Source organism: Pongo abelii, chromosome 10 (genome assembly GCF_028885655.2).
Source record: "Pongo abelii isolate AG06213 chromosome 10, NHGRI_mPonAbe1-v2.0_pri, whole genome shotgun sequence".
NCBI lineage: Eukaryota > Metazoa > Chordata > Mammalia > Primates > Hominidae > Pongo > Pongo abelii.
In genome coordinates this window covers 131238704-131262576 of record NC_071995.2, presented here as the reverse complement: position 1 = coordinate 131262576, position 23873 = coordinate 131238704, and the positions used below count along the sequence as shown (strand labels likewise).

The 23873-nt window shown below is 56.8% G+C and overlaps 1 protein-coding gene across 2 annotated transcripts in view; it reads left to right on the top strand.

Annotated features, from left to right (window-relative positions):
• The window catches only part of GALNT9 (polypeptide N-acetylgalactosaminyltransferase 9), a 130419-nt gene that overhangs the window by 54715 nt on the left and 51831 nt on the right, over positions 1 to 23873 (top strand). For both annotated transcript variants that reach the window (XM_024256802.3, XM_054528457.2), the window contains exons 3-5: positions 12600 to 12766; positions 14145 to 14319; positions 17964 to 18161. In XM_024256802.3, the coding sequence (XP_024112570.1) occupies positions 12600 to 12766; positions 14145 to 14319; positions 17964 to 18161 (540 nt within the window). The remainder of the gene's footprint in view (positions 1 to 12599; positions 12767 to 14144; positions 14320 to 17963; positions 18162 to 23873) is intronic.

Below are 23873 nucleotides of genomic sequence, written 5' to 3'. Positions count from 1 at the left end.
CGTGTCCCTGCAATGACGAAGCCTGAGGAAGCCCTGGCGTTGGCCAGTAGGATTCACGGCTCAGGCGATATCATTGGGCCAGCGTCTTGCCAGCTCTCGGCGCTCCTCTTGGCCTTGCTGGCTTAGCCTGAGCCTCCACGGTCTGCAAGAGGCTGCAGCCACTCCAGCCTCACGTCCTGTCTCCCGGAGCCCAGCCAACCTCTCCTGGCTCTGATTGGGCCGTGCGTCTCTCCCCGAGCCTATCGCCATGCTGATTGGCTCAGCCTGGTCCTGTGCCCTCCCCCTCATCCAGGGCTAGAACTCCACCCAGCTACTTAGGGAGTTCCTGCCGGGGTGAGCCCCATGTTTTATGGGGAGGAGGAGGGAAGGGGCTGAGCAGGGCAAGAGCAAAAGTCCACGGCCTGGCAAGGACAGCCTAGACGCAGAGGAAGGAAGGGACATGGAGGGGCTGAGCCCTGTCACACGTGATGCCCTGCGTGCCGGGCTGGACGTGGAGAGGCTGAGCACACAGTCTGGAGCTGATGCTGGGAAGCCCCGATAGATGGCTTAGAAGTGAGTTGGTGACAACTGGACAGTTCCCCAGGTGGGGCAAGCACCTGAGTGATGGGCACAGCCCCTGCTGCCAGGAGCCCAGGGCGGAGTGTGCACATGTATGCGTGTGTGTGGTGTATCCCGTGTGCACGAGTGTGCATGTGGTGTGTTCATAGATGTGTGGTGTCTGCGCATGTGTGCATGTGTGTGGGGTATGTTCTTGTATGTGGCATATGTTCATGTGTGCGTGTGTGTGGTGTCTGCTCATGTGTGCGTGTGTGTGTGGTGCTGTACCTTCTAATTCAGCCCAAGCCACAACTTAGACTTTAATGTTACGTTCAAACAAAACCATTTGGAGACTCACCCACAGCTCTGAGGCTTTGGACGACGCCCGCTCATCACCTGCCTTCCCTTCTGCTGTGTGCAATGAATTCAAGCTCCGTCAAGGCCACACATGGAGTCCTGTGAGCGATGAATTCAAGCTCCATAAAGGCCACACATGGAGCCCTGCGTGCATCTACAGTTCTGGGTCCCGGGATGAGGTGGTGAAACAGCAAACCCACACCCAGAACCCCTGCCCCAGGAGCCCCAGCCAGCAGGAGAGCAGGGCAGGGGTGCAAAGAGCAAGCCGGGGGTGGGGGCGGGACAGGCAGAGCAGCAGGCTGGAGGCCAGGGCCCTGGTGGGATTTTACGTCAAGCACGGGGTGAGCCTCTTGAAGGGTGAGGGCGTGTGTAGCCATCCAGGTGGGGGTGGGGAGTGCAAAGGCCCTGGGGCAGGAGCAGGCCTAGAGCGCAGGCCACAGAGCCAGGGGCCGGGCTGCAGGGGAGTGAGCCAAAGGGAACCAAGAGGGGATGGCGGAGGGAGCGGCCTGGCTGAGCAACCCGGGGCTTTGACCTTCTCAGGGGCAATGGGAAGCCTGGAATTGCATGGGCTGGTGCGGAGGTCACCATGACCTTGCCAGGCCTGGGGGTACAGCCGCAGTGCCCAGGGAGGTGAGAAGGGGCTGGTCAGGCTGCCTGTTGTGAAGAGCAGAGAAGTGTGAGAGAGATGTGGAGCAGGGCATCTGGCTTTTCTCTGACCTGCGATGGGCTGGTGGGAGCAGGAGCGAGCTGGCCTCACTGTGAATGTGAAAATGCTGGTTGGAGCCCACCACGGTGGGTCTTCCTTCAACAGCTAAATGCGCCGAAGGCCTCCAAGCTTGACAGGGTTGAATTTCTTCCGAGCCCCGAGGCCCTGGGAGGGGCGCCCTGTGCTGCCTGGATGGGGCCGACATTCCTGGCCTGTCCCCAGCTGCGTTGCCTCTGCCCAGCCCTCAATCACTGCAGCTCTCAAGCGGCCCCGGGTGCCGTGATCTTGCTCAACTCTGATGCTTTCCAAACACCATAAACTTAGTTTATTTTCTGTCTGACAGAAACGGCGCCACTTAAGTCCTGCAAAGAACCCTCGGGTTCCACTCAGGCTGAGTTATTTGGGGGCCACTGCTGAACGGTTTGCATTTGTTTCCTCTGTGACATCAGAGTGGGGAGGATGCTGCCTCCAGCACAGGGCCAGGGGCCAGGGCTGCTCACACAGAGCTGCTGGAGCCTACGGGGGCCCGGCTGTGGGTCCTGGGCTGCCCACCCCCAGGAAGGGCACCTTACCACCACTGAAGTGGGGCAAGCTGATTCAGGCGCAGCTGGAAACCAGGAGGCAGCCAGCAGCAGCTGCACCGAACAAGAACAGGAGCCCCAGGCTGAGGCGGGCGCATCGCATGAGACCAGCCTGGCCAACATGATGAAACCCTGTCTCTACTGAAAATACAAAAATTAGCCGGGCGTGGTGGCGCGTGCCTGTAATCCCAGCTACTCGGGAGGGTGAGGCAGGAGAATCGCTTGAACCCAGGAGGTGGAGGTTGCAGTGAGCTAAGATTGTGCCACTGCACTCCGGCCTGGCGACAGAGTAAGACTCTGTCTCAAAAATAAACAAGAAAGAAAGAAGGAGAGTCTGGAAGCCACTGCTGCCCCCACCAGCAGAGTGGAACCGTGATTTCATAGAACAGACACAGCCTGGCCACGAGAATGATCACAGTGCTCACGGCCACTCGGGTGGAATCTCAGGAGCTCAACGTCAGGAGGAGGAGTGGGGCCCTAAGGCCCGTGTGCGGGAGACAGCGGCCATGGCGTGGAGTTCAAAGGCGAGCCGAGTGTGGCTGGGGATGGGAAGGTGTGGGGCAGAGCCACGGGGAAGGCCCAGCCCAGACGCACACGAGGTCCAGAGACGGCAGCCTGCAAAGCGGAGGGGGGTGGACGCCGGGGTGATCACCCACTTTCCTAGACTGAGCATTGGGCAAAGGCTTTGTATTGCTTCATTCATCGTCATATTTGATGTATGTTTGATAAATATCCCTTTAAAAATTAAAGACAATTTGTTAATTGAGAAGGGTACTGTATTACGGGTAAAAGAAATTATTTTATGCTAAGTAGTGCTGGGTGAAAAATGAGGTGTATGTGTTCCATTATTTCCAATTTAAACAGCAGTTTGTCTGCAAAGGTTTGTGATGAGTGTCAGGTGTTAGGTGCACGTTAATGGCATGAAGTAAGATAGAGCATTCTCCTGCGGAAAACACAGAAAAGTCCAGAAGGAATGTGCAAGCAACCTGCCCGGGCATTCCCACAGCTGCTGGGTGTCACAGGAAGCCGGGAACTAATTTAAGCGCCCAGCAGCGGGTGGTGGCACTGTGATATTTTCTTCTGCGCAAGTTTGCTGCAGGGGCATCGTGGAGGGCCTGTGTGGAGCCACCAGACGCCAAGGAGCACCTGCCCTGACCCCGTCCTGCCCCACACCATTGCCCACTCTGTCCCGTTGAGGGGGCACTTCCCTGGGTCCTCGTGAGACCTGGGCCAGGCCCGCAGGGTTCTGCTCGCTCCTAACAGAAGCCTGGGTCCCGTGATGAGCACGTGCGGCCCACAGAGGGGTCCCCACCTTGCATCTGTCCCCACGGTGCATCCCCCGACGGCTCTGGGGCTGCTCTGAGTTGGGGGAGCCAGGGGGGGCATGACGGCGTTCTCCTCTCTTCTGTCTCCTCCTCCCCTGCCCTTGAGTGCAGCCTCTGGCCCTGGCAGTGGCGGGTGACTGGAGTTTGGTCAGCTGGCAAACGTGTCCCCAAGGCTCAGAGACACACACAGTTCATGTGTGACCGCCCTGCTGAGAACACATGTGGCCCCACGTGGCTGCTGCTGCCACAGTAACACACACAGCACTGAAGGGTGCATGGGGGATGCGCCCTCCTGGCAGCCACGGCCTCCCCAGCATGGGAGCCTCCCTGCGTGTTCTGTGCAGGGCCCTGCCCGCCTTGGGGCCCTGGCCGTCGCTGGCCCTGTTGACTTGGGACCTCGGCCAAGCCTGAACCTGAAACAGCCTCTGGCAGGGTCCATTTACAGACCCCATGCCGGAGCATCACGGCGAGGCACAAGACCACAACTGCCCCAACGCCGTTTGTGTCTAAAAAGCAGGGCACAGCGCCAGGCCAGTGTTTTGTGGGCAGACCTGGAGGGACACTTGTCACACCCACGTTGGCATCACCTCGGGGGACAGGGGCGGGGCCTAAGGGTGGGCGTCGGAGGGAGGCTTCGTGGATCTGTCATGGCTTCATTATTTTAAAGAGGACAATCTCTTAATTTTATGGTGTGATAAAATTGGTTCAAAATGGGATAAACCTGGAAGAAACACACAAGAAGGCAGACGTAGAGGTGTGCAGGTGGGAGCGGCGGAGGCAGAGTGACGGGTGGGAGCCAGCCGGGGCGTGACGGCGTTCTCCTCTCTCCTGTCTTGTCCTCCCTCCACCCTCGAGCTCTGGCAGTGGCAGGTGACTGGAGTTTCGTCGGCTGGCAAACGTGTCCCCAAGGCTCAGAGACACACACAGGCTGTTCACGTGTGACCGCCCTGCTGAGAACATGTGGCCCCACGTGGCTGCTGCTGCCACAGTAACACACACAGCACTGAAGGGCGCATGGGGGACAGGCGCAGAGTGACGAGCGCAGACAGGTGCCGTGTCTGTCGTGGGGAAGCAGCGGACTGCGGCAGCTGAGGCACCTGCTCTCCCTCTGCTTGATTTTTAAGGACTGTGCTGCTGTTGTCTCGTTCTCTCTGCCCCGTCTCCTCCTTCCCTCCTTCCTCCAGCTCTCTGTCTGTCTGCTCCATCTCCTCCTTCCTCTCTCTGAATCTCTGCCTTCTGTCTCCTCCCCTACTCCGCTTCCTCCCTGTGTGCGGCAAAGACTGACCGTCATCTCCCTCTTAGCTTTTCTCCCGTCTTCCTCCCTGAGAGAATTCTGAAATGTATGTGGGCTCCAGCCAGAGTGAAGACCACATTTCCTGGCATCCTTTGCAGGGTGTCGTGGCTGTGGCTGTGGCTGTGGCCATGGCTGTGGCTGTGTGGTCGGGCTCTGGCCGGGAGATGACAGCTGACAGCTCCACCTGGGACCTCAGACACATCCGATCCATTTCTTCTTAAAGAAAGAATTGAAGTCAATTAAAGTCAAATTGAGTTCCTATTGATTACAGTCGTAGAATCAGAACCATTATGTATGCAACAGCTAATGCGTGAAGCCAGCTGTTCCCGGGGGCTCCTGTCCCTGGGGTTTATCTCCAGGTGGCACCTGGCAGGGCACAGAGGTGGCATCACCTGCCAGGTACTCCAGGCCCCAGCTCTCTGGTTTGCCCCGGGCAGGTCTCCGTGAAGCCTGCAGGATTCTGTGCCTGCCTTGCCTTCTGGAGGAGGTTCCTGGTGATCATATTTCAGGGAGACACAGGGTTTGGCTTGATTCTCAGCCCTGCTCCCCTCTATGACAACTTAGCTTCTGCTTCTCACACCCAGGATCAGAGGTGCTCACTGTTTGCCAAGCTCAGTGTTTATTGATTCCATATTTTACAATTATCTTGGCCACAGTCAATGGACTGTTTTACAAAAGTTGTCTGTTGAGCACTATATCCTATAATAGGCGTGACCCTATTTCATTTCTCGGCCCTAAATGGGACTTGTTCTTGTTAGAATAACTAAACAAGAGCAGTCTCAGGAGCAGTTTTCTTTGAAGAGTTTCTTCCAGAGCGTGGCTCCTGAGACAGAGCTGGAGACCGAAGTCACCTGGGGGTGCCCTCAGTGAGAGGGTCCATCTGTGCAGTTCAGGCCTCAAAGCTGTTTATAAAACAGGCTGGCCTAAGTTATCTGGGAAACTGGCTGATCCCGTGCACCCATCTCCCTCGCCTGTGTGTGCTGCAAGCAAAGGCCAGGCCTGCATAGCTGGTTAGACATGGGAAAGTGAGCGGCCAGGCCAGGGTCCCAGCAGGCGCCATGTGCCACCCCACCAGGCTCCGGCTCCGCGCGTCTGAGACCTGCCCCAGGTATGCGTTCCCGGCGGCGTCTATTTCACGATTCTGCCCTCGGCCCCGAATCCATGGAGCCAAACTCCTGCTTTTTCACAGTCACTTCTGGTATTTGAGCTGAAACCATGTCTGACCATGGGGCCAGCTTCCTACGTCCCACCATCCTGCTCTGAGCAGCACCTGCCCCGGGCAAAGGCCACCCCGCCCTGGGCTCGGGACCCGGCACGGGCTCCTCCCCGATGCCCCTCCACCGTCTCTCGCTTTTTCCAGCAGCACCAGATGCAAATGGGACTCTGTGGCTCCCGCCCGGAGGACGTTGCTGACCTCCTGCCCCTTCCTCTGCTCCGCCTGGCGGTCCTGCTCCTCGGAAAAGCTCACAGCCACTGGCTCCGCTTGGTCTTCTCCCGCGGGGGGCATGGGACCCGCCACGCGTGGAAATCACACTCGTCGAGGCCTCCCGTCACCAAGCCCAGAGCAAATTCTCTGCCAGCATCTTCCTCGGCCGCGGTTGGGCAGATGACGCTGCCTCCCGATGCCTCCCCCTGACTTGGCGCTGAGGCCACCCTGGGTCCTCCCTGGCCGCACAGCCCACAGCCTCTGTGCCTTTGCGGAGCTCCGAGGTTGGGGTTCCAGGGCTCAGGCCTTGGCCTCCTCCCTCTGTCTGTGTCTTTCAGTCCCGTCTAATGGAGGCAAACAGTCCTGGATGTCTAGCTCTAGCCCTGCTCCAAGGCTCAAATATCCACACATTTTATGTTTCAACAAATGGCCAGGTTGTTTTCGAAGTGGCTGCGCCACCTCCCGTCCCCACCCGCCACACGTGGGCGTTCCGGCCCCTCCGCGACCCTCACCGGCGCCGCTTTTGTACGTCGGCTGCACATCAGCCTTTCCGGTAGCCAGACTGCGGCCCCCATGTGGCTCCGAGTGGCAGCTCCCTGATGGCCGCCGAGGGGGGCACCTGCGCACGTGCTTGATGGCTGCTTGTGTGTCTTCGGTGGTGACGTGTCTGTTCTGATCTTTTCCCCAATTTTCATTGGACATTTTGTTTTCTTACTTTTGTCTTACTTCTGGATACAAGTCCTTTATCAGATAGGTGCTTTGAAAATATTTTCTCCCAGTCTGCTGTGGCATGTCTTTCTATTCACCTAAGAGTGTCTTTCAAAGAACAGATTTTTGTTTATTTTAATAAAGTCCAATTTATCCATTTTGTTTTGTTTTGGATCATGCTTTTGTTGCCATATTGAATAAATCTTTGCCTAAGCCAAGGTCACAAAGACTTTCTCCTCTATTGCCTTCCAGGGACTTGATGGTTTTAGGTTTAACATTTAGGTCAATGATCCGTTCTGGGTTAATTTTTGTATGTGGTGGAAGGTACAGATCAAAATTCATTTATCCAGAATGAGAAGTGTTTGTTGCTTGCCAAGGTGTGTATATGTGAGTGAGAGCATACGTGTGTGTTTCAGTGTGTGCGTGCATGTGTAGGTGTGGGTGTCCATGTGTGAGTGTATGTGTGGGTATGAGTGTGTGTGAGTGTATGTGTGGGTATGAGTGTGTGTGAATGTGTGTATGGGTGTGAGTGCATGTGTGTGAGCACATGTATGGGTTTGAGAGTGTGCTTGTGTGAGATTGCATGTGTGTGAGCGTGAGTGTGTGTGTGGGTTTGAGTATGCATGTGTGAGTGCATGTGTGAGTGTGTGAGTGTGAGTGCACGTGTGGGTTTGTGTGCGTGTGACTGCGTGTGTGAGTGCATGAGTGTGAGTGCGTGTGTGGATTTGTGTGCGTGTGTGAGTGCGTGAGTGTGACATGTGAGTGTGACACGCGTGTGTGTGCGCGCGTGTGAGTGCATGTGGGTTTGTGTGCATGCGTGTGCACTTGTGTATTTCCCCATTTTCCGAAGCAGTATTCTTTCTTCACCTTACTCCTTTGTGTATTTCAATTTATCTTTCTCTTTGTCTAGCTTCACACCAGCATTGCCCTGCCAATGGCTGTGGTTCTAAAATAAGTCTTAACTTGAGGTGGTGTGAGCCCTCCCGCTTGGTTCTTTTTCAAGATTGCTTTGGCTCTCCAAGGTCCTTTGCATTTCCACATGAATTTCAGAATCAGCTGCTCAGGTTCTACCGTGAAGCCCGCTGGGGTGCTGAGGCGACGGTGTGGGTTCTCCGGGGAAATGCGTCTTAGCCTCACCAAGGACCCCCGGCTGCTCACCTCTCATCCTCCTGTCTGCTGTTTTTGCCATGGGCCAGCCTGTGTGCTGGAGCGAGTGGCTGGGAGTTTGGTCACATGCCTCCCGGTGTGGCCTACTCCAGTGGCCCCTGCTTTGGAGCCCACCCCATCCACCCCGCCACAAGCCGGTGCCATGTGGCCCTGCCTGCCTCCTTCCCCGCCCTGGTTCCCCGCCCCTCCTCTCAGCTGCTCAAGCTCTGGGCTCAGGTGTCTTCTTTTTTGTGAGACAAGCCCGGCCTTTCCCACCTCCATCCCTCTCTGCACCCACATGCCACCTCCTCACCGCTCCTTGGGGAGAGAGCTCAACCGCACATCCAGACGCGGATCACGCCTCAGGCTGCCCCTTTCGCCCGCTGAGTGGAGGCTGCATCTGTGATGTTTTATTCTCAGAGACGCCAGGATGCTCACCTGAGTCTCTGCCCTCAGCCAAGGGAGGCCCTGAGCCTGTTTAGGGACAGCAGGAAATAATGACAGAGGCTCAGGACCCCCCTCATATCCCCATTGCCCGACTCGGTGGTGGCCCACACAACAATGCCGAGAGCAGCCACCCTGTGCTGGCAGAGCCGCCTTGCAGGAGGGGAGGTCCAGGCCCCACGTCTGAGAGCAGAAGACGAAACATCTCCTGTGGACACTGTAACAAGGGGCCACAAGCAGCTGGCTTCCAACAATGTGAATGTGCTGTCTCCTGTTCTGGAGGCCAGACCCCAAGATCATGCTATGGCCAGAGCTGTGCCCCTCCAGAGGCTTCAGGGAGGATCCTTCCCGCCTCTCCCAGCTTCTGGGGCTCCAGGCATCCCTGGGCTCGTGGCCGTGCCATTCGAGTCTTGGCCTCCACCTCTACATGGCCTGCTGCCTGGACCTCTGTGTTACGTTTCCTCTGCCCTCTCTTTAAGGACACCTGTCGTTGGATTTAGGACCTGCCCTAAATCCAGGATGATCTCGTTATCAGTGGGTGGCTGGGTCAGGTTCTTGACTTTGCAGCACGAAAGAATTTGAGAGCAAGTCCAAAGCACAAGTAGGCAAAGAAGTTTGTCACAAAGCGAAGGTGCTGCTCGGAGGGAGAAGCAGCCCCTTGGCTTGAGGGGAGTCCCTTCTCGGGAGCTGTGTGTGCACATTCATGAATTACGGTGAGGTCAGGCGTGTAAAGGCAGACAGGCCTGCGGTTGGCTGTGTGTGCCTGTTCGTGAAATACGGTGAGGTCAGGCGTGTAAAGGCAGACAGGCCTGCGGGTGGCTGTGTGTGCCTGTTCGTGAAATACGGTGAGGTCAGGCGTGTAAAGGCAGACAGGCCTGAGGTTGGCTGTGTGTGCCTGTTCGTGAAATATGGTGAGGTCAGGTGTGTAAAGGCAGACAGGCCTGCGGTTGGCACACATGCTCAGTACCTACATGCTCCAACACACACTGCATGTATCATTATATATAGAATCCTCACCTGGGGGTGTGTCTCTTACTATTAAAATGAGCTGAACTTGGAGTGTAACTGTGCGTACAGTGTCCTGGAGAAGCCCCTGGCCCCTCCGAGGCAGGAATGTGTGGCTAAGAGCTTGGTGGGCTTTGGGTGCTGAATGGCTGGAGATTGGGGAAGCTACATCAGGAATAAGGTATCTTCATTCTCTTTCCCGGGCCTGTACCGGGCATCAGGAACTTGTAAGCATCCGGCAGTCAGCTGGTGTCCTGTGAGGCTGCTTACCTTGTGGAGCCTGCTGCAAAAGGGGCCCAGGGGCTTCACACAGGGAACAAGGACGTCAGTGTGGCCTCCTTATCCTACCGATCCTGCCTCAAGCTCATCTCAGGATCCCTAACTCAAATACATCTGCAAAGATTCTACTTGCAATAAGTCACATGAGGACAGGCCCTTCTGAGATTAAACCTGGGCCAGAAGATGTGTTTCCGAGATCGGAGACAGAGGCCCACATCCTGCTGACACCGTGTCTTGGGTTGCAGGAGTAGGACACCATTCAGCCCACCATGAAAGGAAAGGCTTCCACAGGGAGGACCGGTCCAGCCGTCATTTGCTCCCCGTGGCCTCTCCCTCATCCCCAGCAGGAGCGCAGGCGGACAAGTCTAGGGGCTGAACTTCAGGGTGAGTGACTTGCCTTCCTCACTGATGGGCATTTGGGACTTGCTGGAAAATCTTTGCCCTCCTTTATCTTTTTCTTGGGGCTGGGTTGAGCCTTGCAGAAAAGCGAGATTTGGAAGAGTCATCCTGGTCTTCATTGTCTTCCATTTGCCAGCACGTGGGCAACAGGGAGTTAAATAAAAACGCTTCAACTCCACGCGTGTGGAAACGACCTGGCAGGATCTCCCTCGTACGACCTGCGAGGCGGATGCGGTTGGAATCCTCATCGTGCCGGAGAACTGAGGATCCCAACGGCTGTCGGTCTCGCCTGTGGGCGCCTGGGCTCGAACCTGGATCGGACCCTGGCGCTGCTCCCTGTCAGGAACATCTGCTGACAGCTGGTCCAGCATCCACGGGCCCCACTTCTAGGAGCCGCCCCTGCCAGGCCCTGAGTCCAGCATAACGCGGTGGAGCATAAGCCAATCAGAGTGCCCTATTTCCTCTGGCCATACCGATTGGGTCAGGGAAGGGCACGTCACCCAGTCAGAGCCCAGGAGACACAGGGATGATTTTCCCGCCTGTCCTGGGAAGACAGGCGGGTTTGCTGCCCTGGACTCAAACCCCTGGAAGGTTTGGACCTGCGGGGACACAGCCTCCGGCCACGCGACACAGCCTCCGGCCATGCGGACAGGCCTTCCTGAGATTACACTCAAGCCAGAAGGCTGGAGCCAAGAGAGGCAGACAGAGGCCCGTGTCCCACTGACGAGCTTTGACCCCCGACCAAGCCGGGCCCAAAACCAAACACACCTGGACTTTTCCTGCGGATGAGCCACCGGCCCCCTTTCTGCTTAGGCCAGCCCGGCTCGGCTTCTTCACGTTCCTGCTGAGCGCAGAGCAGAGGGTGCATCTGGAAGGTTCTGTTGCCCTCATCGCTCCTGGGCACCTCACACGCTCCTCCGCGTGGCCAGCGTCCCGGGGGCCTCTGCGTCCATCTCTCAAACCTGCGGCCATGAGCTTGCAGGGAGGCCTTCTGTTCCATACAGGCGGCTTGTTTATAAAGCGAGTGGCCGCTGAGATCCATCAATAAAAGGCCGTCGATATTCTGGGGCAAGGAGTGGGTACCGGACACGGATTCTAAATCAAATGAGAGGTCATTGAGAATGAGTGCTGTAGGTGACAGGAATTCTCTGCCCTAACCCGCCCTCGCTGTAGTCTGAAGAGGCTGGAGGCCCCCGGGAACGGTCACGCCACAAATCACTTGTCCTTGCTGCTTGCAAGTTCTTCAGCACAGGTACATGTGGCCCCCCAGCCGGGCCCGAGACGCCTCATGACCTAGTGATGGAGGGAGAAAGAAGGGTGGAGTCCACCACTGTCCCCCAGAGGCCAGCAGCTTCCTCCACTTCTCTGAAGAGGCGTGGCGGGCAGGCGTGAGTACTTCACGGGCCCAGCCGGTGCCTGTGGGGCCCCTTGAGTCTTCATTTGTCCCCTCATTATACAGATGTTTATAAAGTACCTGCTGTGTGCCGGGCACAGCCTGGGTTCTTGGTATAGAGCTGTCCATGGGACAGAAAAGGAGCTGCTGTCGGGGGGGAGATAGACCTACAGGAACAAACAGGTACGGGGCATGCGCTTGAGGACGGTGAGAGGGGCCACCCCATGGGACAGGGCTTGTCACAGGCTTTCTGAGCAGCCCTGCTCCCCTCTCCCTGGGCTCTGGGAGTGCCTCTGTCCCTGACCCCAACCCCAAAACATCTTTCCAACCTGCAGCCGCTCCTGCAGTCCGTCCTAAGATGTATTTCCTTTCTCAGGAATTTTTGTTTTACACATTTTGCAAGTTCATGAAAATTGTGCGATCCAAGCCTTTTCCTCTACAGATGAATAGAGTGACATTTTCTTGTCAGAAAGCATTTTTCTGAGTGATGAAATCTCCCTGGCCGAGCACCACAGCCCAGATAAATATGATGGCGATGCACAGCCCTTGTCCCTTTGAAATTCTCGTCAGAGCCTTGGAACCAGCTGTGAGCCAGGGCGGGAAGTGGCTGCCTGTGCGGGTGGCTGGCTCCTTGGCTGTGCCCAGCTCCTCGGCTGTGCCCAGCAGTGCCGTCCCCAACGTGCTCCTGAAGCTGTCGGCTGGGGTTGGAATCCCAGCACCTGCACTCATGGCCCACAGGGGAGGCTCCTGTCTGTAGAGCGGGGACGTTCATCTCCTCTCGGGGTTGCTGTGAGCACGGGGTGGGCACAGGGGCTGTGTGTGTGCTGAGTGCTATGTTACTGTTACTAGTTTCTTTCTGGAAAAGCTCTGACCCCCCGTACACCCTTGGCGTCTGGTTGTAGGGTCAAGGCCTTGTCCAGTGGCCCTGGAAGGGTGCACCTGGCTCCCAGGGTCCCACATGCCGCACCCTGACCACACCCCAAACCGTGTCTCCTGCAGGTGCAGACAGATGAGCTACACCCAGGACCTGCCCCAGGTCTCCGTGGTCTTCATCTTTGTCAACGAGGCGCTGTCGGTCATCCTGCGCTCCGTGCACAGCGTGGTCAACCACACACCCTCCCAGCTCCTCAAGGAGGTCATCCTGGTGGACGACAACAGTGACAACGGTGAGTGGGCGGGGCCTCAGCACGGTGCTCGCCGGGCGGCTGCCTGTGGCTGGGTTGCGTTGGGGTTGGGTGGAGCCTCCCGGGGAAGAGCGACAGAGGACCGCACCCCATCTGTCCACAGGGGCTCTAAACCTATGGGGGTCCCTCCTGCCTTCCAGCCTCTGTAATGGCTGCGTACGTGCTGTCCCCAGTGTGTGGCTGCCAGTGCCTCCCTGTGCCTCCATCATGCAGCCTCTCCCATGTGTCTGCATCCTTTCCTCTTCTCATGAGGACACAGAGCTCACCCCAAATCCAGGAGGATTTCATCCAAGATCCTCAACCGGATGCATCTACGAAGTCCCTGCTTCCTCCACTCTCAGGCTCTGGGTGGAGATGGAGTTGGGGCCAGCCACCCTCTTCCACAGAGGCCAGCAGAGCTGAGCTCTCCAGGGTGCCAGTCACACCTCCCACCTCTCGTGCCTACAGAGGCTCACACCAGAGCTTGGCTGGACAGAGCTCGCAGCTGGAGCCCAAGCCCTATGGTTCCTCAGCGCCACCCTCCTCAGCTTCAGGTCCCCTGAGGGCAGTGTTACTCACACCCTCTAGCACACAGGCTTGAAACCCCAAACAAGGATCTTGCACTGCCCCAGGCCTGTCCCCCATCTGCCCTTCCCAGGCACAGAGCAGAGAGCCTGCAGCCGTGACACTCCCTCTGGAAATGGAGGAAAACATGGCCAGCCCCTTCCTGGCCCCTCATGGAGGCAGGAGGTTATGCCATGGGACTGTGGGGCAAGCTCTGGCCTGCAGCAGGGCCCTAGCCCGGCAGCACCGTCTACACTGGGGTCTGTGTGCAGAGGAATGAATGGCGTGGCTGCCCTCCTGAGCCCTGTCTCTCTGGAGAAGGTGGTGTGTGGGGAGGACCATCCAGTCCAGCTCGGCTACCTGTGTCTTGCCCTTGGCCACAGGGAGCTCCATCAGGACACCCTGCCCCCAGCATGGAAGGCCATGTTTGTGTGTCCACCCATCCATGCGTGGACTTGGCTGAGCGGGTTCCGTTGCGTGGAGAGGCCACGATTCTGTGTCCCCCAGTCCATCTATGGACTTGGTTTTTTACGGCTGACTGCAGTCCTGTGTCTCCCGTCTCCACAGCATGGGCTGCTTTCTGGTCTGGTGCGTTTCCTTGTTTGCTGTGTCTCCCACTGGAATGTCAGCGTCGTGAGGCTGGGGTCGCATCTCTCTGTGGCCACCCACGCTGAACCACATGCAGTTCAGTGGGTCCTAAGAGAATGTTTACGAGACACCCATCCCACACGGGGCACGCGGCATTTCCGGCCTTGGGTCTTGGTGGCCCTGCGCCTGCCAGCACCTGCCAGCGTGCTGAAGTCTTGTCTCTCCTCAGTGGAGCTCAAGTTCAATCTGGACCAGTACGTCAACAAGCGGTACCCAGGCCTCGTGAAGATTGTCCGCAACAGCCGGCGGGAAGGACTGATCCGCGCCCGGCTGCAGGGCTGGAAGGCGGCCACCGCCCCAGTCGTCGGCTTCTTCGATGCCCACGTCGAGTTCAACACGGGCTGGTAAGGGCCGGAACAGGCTGGACAGCCAGTCTCAGCGGGTCCCCCTCCACCATCCCCCTCCTAAGCCGCCATGCCCCTGCAGCCTGGCCGCTGGGTTGGCCCCGGAGCTGGGGGACTCGCTGTAGCCTTCAGGATCTGGGACTGAGAGCCACCACCAAGTCCACCTGTGTGGTTACCTCTGCGGCCTGTCCGTGTCCAGCTCCTGAATGCAGAACCACAGGAGGGCAGGCCCAGCACGCACCCAAGGACATGGCGCTTAGAAGCTCTGAGGCATGTGTGTGAGGCTTGGTCTGTGCCCACCTTGCCCCAGGAGAATGTGACCCCGTCCTGACTCCAGCAGGCTCGGGTACCGTGTGTCCCCCGCAGGGTGGGAACCTCAGATCAGGTGGGGTGGGGCTCAGGTGCAGACGTCCAGCTTCTCAGGCCCTGCTCAGTCACTGGAGGTAGCCACAAGTGCCCCGGAGGTCTTAGCCGAGTGCAAGGGGCGTGGGAAGTGAGCACGGGTTTCACTTGTGTAGCTTCTGGGCCGAGGGGGTCACCTTGTGTATGGGGTCCTGGGGCCACCAGCACAAAGCACCCCCTTCCGGGGTGGCTCGGAGCAGCAGGACTTCACCTCCTCACCGTTCTGGAGGTCCAGAGCCTGACTCCAAGGTGTGGGCAGGGCTGAGTTTCCCCCAGAGGCTCCAGGCAAGGATCCCTCCCACCTCTCTCAGCTCCTGGGGGCTGCAGCCCCCACCTCTGACCCCCACGCCCTCCCTGTGTCTGTTTCCCCATCCTTGCCTTATGCAAGGACCCTTGTCATTAGAGTTGGGGAAGTCCAGGATGCCCCCATCCAAACCCCAAAGCCAGCCCCACAGAGGGCACCTACAGAGTCCATAATGCACAGGGGTGTGTTCCCTGCACCCAGGCCAAGCCCACACCCACAATGCACTGGGTGTGTCCCCCGCACCCAGGCCAGGCCCCGCACCCACAATGCTCAGGGGTGTGTGCCCCGCATCTCAGCCAGGCCCCGCCCCTGTCCACCCAACACCCGGGCCAGGCCCCGTACCCACAATGCACAGGGGTGTGTTCCCCGCACCCAGGCAGGCCCCGCACCCGCAATGCACAGGGGTGTGTTCTCCGCACCCAAGCAGGCCCCTCGCCCACAATGCTCAGGGGTGTGTGCCCCGCACCCAGGCAGGTCCTGCGCCCACAATGCACAGGGGTGTGTTCTCCGCACCCAAGCAGGCCCCACGCCCATAATGCTCAGGGGTGTGTGCCCCGCACCTCGGCCAGGCCCCACCCCTGTCCACCCAACACCCGGGCCAGACCCCGCACCCACAATGCACAGGGTGTGTGCCCCGCACCTCAGACAGGCCCCGTACCCACAACGCGCAGGGTGTGTGTGCCCCGCACCTCAGACAGGCCCTGTATGCACAATGCACAGGGTGTGTGTGCCCCGCACCTCAGACAGGCCCCGTACCCACAATGCGCAGGGTGTGTGCCCCGCACCTCAGACAGGCCCTGTACCCACAATGCGCAGGGTGTGTGTGCCCCGCACCTCAGACAGGCCCTGTATGCACAATGCACAGGGTGTGCCCCACACCCGGGCCAGGACCCACCTCTGTCCACCCAACCACAGGGAAGACCTGGGAGGCCGTTTTCCCCACTTCCTGGAGAAACCAAAACTGAAGATTTTATATCAACTCTCCTGACTCATTTTTCAACTCAGAGAAATGCGGGCTGTCGTCACTGCAGGGGGCTTTGGTGGGAAGGGCCAGCTGATGATCGATCTCAGGGTTACACAGAGGCTGGGACTGTCATGATTGGCTGGGACACCCCACCGCATGTGTCCTTGGGCCTCCTGCTGGGTCCCCGGGGAACCTGGCGTTTGGGGGCTTCTCAAAGTCCGTGGTTTCCATAACAGCATCAGTGGGTTCAAGTTGGGACTTGGCACCTCTCAGGCTTCTCCCCTCACACTCAGCTTTCCTGGGGCATCTCAGCCCCCAGCCGGCACTGTTCTGACAAGACGCTGCCTCCTCTGCCCTGTGCCATCCCTGCCCCTTCCATGCTCCTCCGCAGGGCGCTTTCCTTTCCCTCGATGTTCATCAGCTTCTGACGTGTTGTGCATGAATTGTGTTCCACTGTCTGCCCCCCACAGGGTCACCCCACGCAGTCGCACAGGTTGTGCACTGCACAACTACACCCACAGACTTTTAGTCCCTCTGATGCTGCGTAAGCTCCCCGAGGCCTGAGGGTGTCTGGGGGAGCCTTGGGTCTGTCATGTCAAAATGCAATTTTAAACCAGTCCAACTTTAATTTTCACAACTGAAAATCCAGTTATCCATCTGCAAATAGCACCCCCACCCATAACTGTCTCCACAAAGGATTCTGCCTTATTAGCAGACCTGGCATTTCCAGGGAGCTTTTCATCTCTGAAGCACTTTGCTAAGAGTAATTAATTAATCCTCCTCACAAAGCTGAAAGGCAGGTAAATACCAGGCCTCATGCTCAGAAGGTTGGGAAGGAGGGGTGAAGACAGCCCCGTGGTCTCACAGGCAGGGTCAGGGCCTTGCCCTTCCCCACGCTGGCCCTGCCTGAGCCGACCCGAATCTGCCCTCAGGCCATCCAGCCTCTCACTGCAGCCTCTGGGCTCTGTGTCAGCCAGTGGCTGGGTGGCTCTGGCCCTGTGGGACTCCAGCGTGGACGGCGGGCCTCTCAGCCATCTCCCCTTGCGGTAGACCATGGTGTCTCCAAGGGCGAGGGCTGCACCTGCTTCCCAGGACCCTTGCCTGGGATGTGGAATCGAAGACTGAGCTGATGCCCATGGAGGCTGCTTCTGCTCACCTTCCTCTCTGTCCTTCTCGACCCCCATTGCCCCATCGCTCTGTCCAGCCTCCTGGCCAGCCCTGCAGGCCCATTAGGCACACGCCGGGGCTTCGGTGCAGCTGCCGCACCCTCCGAGCTCCGTCAGCACCTGCTTCCAGTCACTACCCAGGGCAGCCCTACTTAAAACTGTGAACCTCTTCTACCACATCCATGACTGCTTGTACCTCATCCTCCGTCCCGTCCTCGAGCGGAGCTGCTGCACAGTCGCGCAGGTTCCGCACTGCACAACGGTGCCTGGTGGCTTTTCCATCCCACGCCCTGTGGGCTCCCCATGGCACGGATTATTTTTATTCCTTAGTTCATGATTGTATTCCAATTTGTGGGAACAGGGCGTGGCACATAGTAGATCCTCAATTAATTCTTGCAAATGAATGCAGCTCCCACAGGAGCAGGAAAGGAGAGGAGGGACTCGGGCTGGGCAGAGAGGGAGACTGAGCTGGGGAGCCCCGTGGTGGACACAGCTGACCTCTTGTGGACCCCTGGGCAGCCCTTCAGAGACGCTGCAGCTGGGCCAACGTGGCCGGTGTCAGCGTCCCCCAGGGGCCAGTGGCATTTGAGGGGCTACCCCAGCAGGGGTGAGGCCTTGGTCAAGGTGGGTCTGCTGCTGAGGGGGCCCTGGGGTTTCCAAGGGAGGCTGTGGGTCCAGCTTAGCAGGGGGTGGCAGGGCTAGATGCAGACCAGGTGGGGACTGGCCTCCCCTCCCTGTGGGCGAGTGGACCCTCCTCGGGGAATGCGGTGGGCTGGGTCCGCCCCTCCTCACAGCTGTGCCTCCGCAGGGCCGAGCCCGCACTGTCACGGATCCGAGAGGACCGGCGTCGCATCGTGCTGCCAGCCATCGACAACATCAAGTACAGCACATTTGAGGTGCAGCAGTATGCGAACGCCGCCCACGGCTACAACTGGGGCCTCTGGTGCATGTACATCATCCCCCCGCAGGACTGGCTGGACCGTGGCGACGAGTCAGCGCCCATCAGGTGAGCTGCGCCATCAGGGGTCGAGGGCGGCCCTGCCTGGGAAGGAGTGGAGCAGAGAGAGGCGGGTGTGGGGACGAGGGTGGGGGATGAAGGCCGGGGACGAGGGCTGGGGATGAGGGTGTGGGGACGAGGGTGTGGGGACGAGGGTGTGGGGATGAGGGTGTGGGGACGAGGGCCGGGGACAAGGGCGTGGGGACGAGGGCTGGGGACGAGGGCGTGGGGACGAGGGCTGGGGACGAGGGCTGGGGACGTCCCCCAGCAAGCACAACCTGGTGCAGGGGCTAGGCAGAGACCACGGTGAGTGTCGGGCCAGATGCTGGGGCCCCCGGGCTTTGCCATAAAAACTTGGCACACAGAGCTTGTCTGTATCACAGAGACGCAGATGCAGCCCTCAGGGCTCACTGGAGCCAGGACTAACGGCTTGAAGGTTATTTTTCTTCATTCAAAATGCACTTGATAATCCCCAATTAGCAGGAAAAGGATTGCCTTGTGTTTGACATTTTAAAAATCAATGAAATTCAGAGAACCCAATGGGAGGCACCTTCCACAGTTTTTGGCAGGCTCTGGATGCCCTGAGCTGTGGCAGGAGCAGGCTCACTGGCCCCATCAAGTCTTCAAGGCATGGCTGCCCCCTGCTCCTCATAGCCACCACCTGGACAGCTGCTGAAACCCCCTGTTCCAACCCTCAGCTAAAGGACAGGCCACGACGTGAACAGACACTACCCAGGAGAAGACTGGCCCGCGCCAGCAAGCTCATGAAAGGTGCTCCCCACAGTCCAGGGAGATGCAAATTCAACCCACAGTGAGATGGGGCCCCGTGCCCACTGGGGTGGCTGAAAGGTACAGGCTGACAATACCAAATGTTGACAAGGACATGGCACAGACGCAACTCTCGGACATGGCTGGCAGGACTGTGAATCGGTGCAGCCACTTTGGAAAACCAGCAGCTCCTTCTGAAGGCCCGAAACCCACTCCAGTGTCTCCCGCTCCAGCGTCCACCCTTCAATGTCCCCCCGCAGTGTCCCCTCCAATGTCCCCCCATTCCACTCCCAGGTGTTTTTCTCAAAATAAATGAGACATGCGTACACGCAAAGGCTTCCACACAAATGTTCACAGCGGCGTTACTCACAGTTCACAGTAACCTCATGTGCGTCAGCAGGTGAATGGATGAGCAGGGGAGACTCCACCCACATCACGAAATACTCAGAAACAGGGAGGAGCGGACCCTTCCACACCTAACAACGTGGTGAGATGCAGAGGCTTGTGCTGAGCCTCGGAGCCACACATGGAAGAGAGTGTCTGCGTGATTCCTGCACACAGAATTCCATGGAAGGCAAAATTCATCCTGGGGTAGAGGCTGAGGGTCGGGGCTCACAGGGAAGGGGCCTACCTGGGACAGTTCCAGGGCAGCAGTGTTCTCTGCTGGACAAGGATGGGGTCACCCAGGGGTCTCCATCAGTCAAAAATGGGCCAAAATGCAAAGATCACATGGATGCATTTCATTTTATATAAATTTCACCCCTCAAAGTTGATTTTAAAGAATAAATGAAATATTAAGGCAGGTGTGGTGGTTCACGCCTGTAATCCCAACACTTGGGAGGCCGAGGTGGATGGATTGCCTAAGCTCAGGAGTTCGCCCTCCCTCATGGGGACAAAAACAGCAGACAGCCGCAATGAGATGGGGCCACGTTGGAAGTTCCAGGACGGCTTCCATGGTGGACACCCAGCGTGACGATCGCAAAGGCGCATGTGGGTCCACGCAGTGTTGTCATCGCGGCTGGTGCCCCTGCGTTCCATGCTCAGCGTGCAGGCACGCAGCCTGCTGGATGAGTATGTTTTAGGGAGACACAGGAATCAATCCACACATGTCAGGTGCGCACTGGTTCAGTCCAAAAGGCGGGACAACAGGAAGTGGGGACTTCCAGATCGTGGGCGGATTCAAAGATCTTCTGATTGGTAATTGGTTGAAAGAGTTGAGTTATTATCTAAAGACCTGGTATGAATAGAAAGGAGTGTCCGGTTAAGATAAGGGGTTGTGGAGACCAAGGTTTTGTGATGCAGATGAAGCCTCCAGGTACCCGGCTTCAGAAGGAGCTTCAGAAGGAAGAGATTGTAAATATTTGTTATCAGACTTAAAAAGGGGCCAGACTTCTGGTTAATCTTATCTGGATCAGAAAAGACCTCCAAAAGAAAGGGAAGTCTCTACAGAATGTTGAGTTCCCCCACAAGACACAGCAATGCAGGCCATTTCAAAACACATCCATGAAATACATTTTGGGGTAAAATACTTAATTTCTTTCGGGGCCTGCTAACTGTCATTTTGGATGCATTTTATCCCTACAAAAGAGTCTGTTTGGTCAGACTTAACATCTGTGTTTTAGTGTTCCAGAATTCCAAAGGGAGGAGAGTCTAAGGGGCTTGTCCAAACCCTCTTCCCATCAGGACCTGAGCTCGTTTTCCTGGGTTACTTTGGGGTGCCCTAGGTTGAGAAGCGGCTCCATTCAATTGGTTGGGGGTCTTAGAATTTTATTCTTGGTTGACAGAACCAATACTTAATCATTTTCACATGAAATCTTATTTTATGTGAAAATGATTTCTACTCTCTTTGAAAATTGGAAGATTCTAGGCCCCAATTCTTACTCAGTCATGATGAACTGAAGCTGAGCTGCGGCTGCTCCCTCGGACAGAGCAAAGCCACAGTCACCACCTGTCCCAACAGCCGCTCCCAGCAAGCCCATCCGTCCTGTGTTGTTTATCACTTGCTGATGCTGCTGCTCCACTTGGGGAAATAATTCTCTAGAGCTGGGTCCTTACGTAGAGAGGGAGAATAGGGACAGACCAAGAGGACTGACTATTTCAATAAAAGGAAGATGAAGCCTTTGATTTCACCATGTTCAACAAGTGAAACTAGCCCTCTTCTCTCTTGTACTTTACCTGCCTGACCTTCGTGTAAGTTTGTCTGTCAAAACTCACCCTGCAGGATCAGAGTCTGGGCGAGAGCCCCGTCAGAAATCAGCTCCCCACTCACTGGAGGATCACAGGGTCACATGCCAGAGCCCTGTCAGAATCACTCCTCTTGCATAGAGGATCAGAGTCACAGACAACAGCCCTGTCAGAATCACTCCCCTCATGCTGGAGGATCAGGAGTAACAGGCAAGAGAAAAAAATAAGAAGGACACCATGCTGATCATCACTGAAACTGAGAACACATTCTGCTAATCTTTCTCCTTTTGCATACACTTGAAAATTTCCATAAATGAAAGTAAATATGCATATTAAAAGCAATGGAGGGGCTGGGTGCGGTGGCTCACACCTGTATTTCCAGCACTTTTGGGAGGCCGAGGCGGGTGGATCACGTCACCTGAGGTCAGGAGTTCCTAGCCTGACGAAACCCTGTCTCTACTAAAAATACAAACATTAGCAGGGCGTGGTGTCAGGTGCCTGTGATCGCAGCTACTTGGGAGGCCGAGGCAGGAGAATTGCTTGAACAGAGGAGGCAGAGGTTATAGTGAGCTGAGATGGTGCCATTGCACTCCAGCCTGGGCAACAAGAGCAAAATTCAGTCTAAAAAAAAAAACAGTGGAGGGCATTTTCAAGGATGTACAGCAGGGGTCAGGGAATCATGGCTCACAGTCCTGTATTTGTAAATAAAGCTTTACTGACACATGGCCATGTTTCCTCATTTGCATATCAGGGCAGAGGGGAGCAGCTGCCACCCAGGCTTCTGGCACAGAGCCAAGACATTTAGACGCTTGCCCCGGGCAGAGAAAGCGTGGGCCCTGCTCCAGGATGGCATTTCCATGATCTCTTTGGGGAATGGAACTTTAGGCGCAGGGATAACCACCTCACTTTTTAAGTACTAACAATTTTCACTGTGGGCAAAGGATTACCTAGGTGCTGAGGCAAGAGACTGAAGGCACAAACTATTTCAGTATAACAAAGAAAATAGTTAGAATAAGAATAGTCATAATACAAATCAGATATAGAGATGATCACAGACAATTATCAATCATTAGTATAAACATTATTAATCATTAGCTTTTAATATTACTCTTTGTTGCATTACTAATATAACCTAGCAATAACCTGTGGGTATAGGGTCAGGTGCTGAAGGGACATTGTGAGAAGTGACCTAGAAGGCAAGAGGTGAGCCCTCTGTCATACCCGCATAAGGGCTGCTTGAGGGCTCCTTGGTCAAGCAGTAACGCCAGTGTCTGGGAAGGCACCTGTTACTTAGCAGACCGCGAAGGGGAGTCTCCTTTCCTTGGAGGAGTCAGGGAACACTCCGCTCCACCAGCTTCTTGTGGGAGGCTGGATATTATCCAGGCCTGCCCGCAGTCATCCAGAGGCCTAACCCCTCCCTGTGGTGCTTCAATGGTCACACTCCTTGTCCACTTTCCTGCTCCTCCCGTACTCCTGGTTCCTCTTTGAAGTTCTTAGTAGATAGCAGAAGAAGAACTAGTGCAAGTCTTAAAGTCTTTGATCTTTCTTATAAGTGCAGAGAAGAAAACGCTGACATTTGCTGCCTTCCCTCTCTGCTTCAGCTACCTAAAAGGGAAGGGCCCCCGTCCTGTGATCACGTGACTCGCTTCACCTTGTCAATCACTTGGACGACTCACCCTCCTTACCCTGCCCCCTTGTCCTGTATGCAATAAATATCAGCGCACTCAGCCATTCGGGGCCACTACTGGTCTCTGCATCTTTTTTTTTTTTTTTTGAGGCAGAGTTTCGCTCTTGCTGCCCAGGCTGGAGTGCAATGGCGCGATCTCGGCTCACTGCAACCTCCGCCTCCCAGGTTCAAGCGATTCTCATGCCTCAGCCTCCCTAGTAGCTGGGATTACAGGCATGTGCCACCACGCCTGGCTAATTTTTTTTGTATTTTTAGTAGAGACGGGGTTTCTCCATGTTGGTCAGGCTGGTCTCGAACTCCCGACCTCAGGTGATCCACCCGCCTTGGCCTCCCAAAGTGCTGGGATTACAGGCATGAGCCAGCGCGCCCGGCCAGGTCTCCGCATCTTGATGGTAGTGGTCCCCCCAGGCCCGGCTGTTTTCTCTTTATCTCTTTGTCTTGTGTCTTTATTTCTCACAATCTCTTGTCTCCGCACACGGGGAGAACACCCGCTAAGCCCCGTAGGGCTGGACCCTACATTTCACTCTTTCCATTGTGGATGCAAACTCTTTCTAAAACATGGCATGTGCTTCTCTGCCTTCTCAGAAACAGTTTTTAAATAACATTAAATGTCAGTGTCGGCGTCCGCAAGACAGGAGGGCTTCAGTTGCAGCGGGAATGCGGCTGCAGGAGGTGCCCACATGCCTGGGACTCTCTGCCCTTCCTGTGTTCACAGCCGCCTGTGGATCATCTTCGGAGGCCTCTTTGCTCCCTGCAGAGTTGAAGCACCTGAGCCGGTGAGTGGGACAGTCCTGGGCAGGAGTGTGGCCTCGCTGCTTGGGCCTGTGGAGGTGGCTGTCCTGCCGGCCTCCACCCTGTTCTAGGCCACTTCCTGCTCCCCTGCTCCTTCCTCCCGGGACAGACGCTGGGGACCATCCTCATCACAGAGGATTCCTGGGATCCCCGTTAAGATCCGGCACCCCCATCATGTGAGCAAGGCGGGAGAACGGCAGGAAGGACGGGCAGCCTAGCAGGCGGGGGGCAGGCCCGGGGGAGCTGGCTCTCATCGGGGCTGCTGGTTCAGGTGTGACTTCGGAGGACAC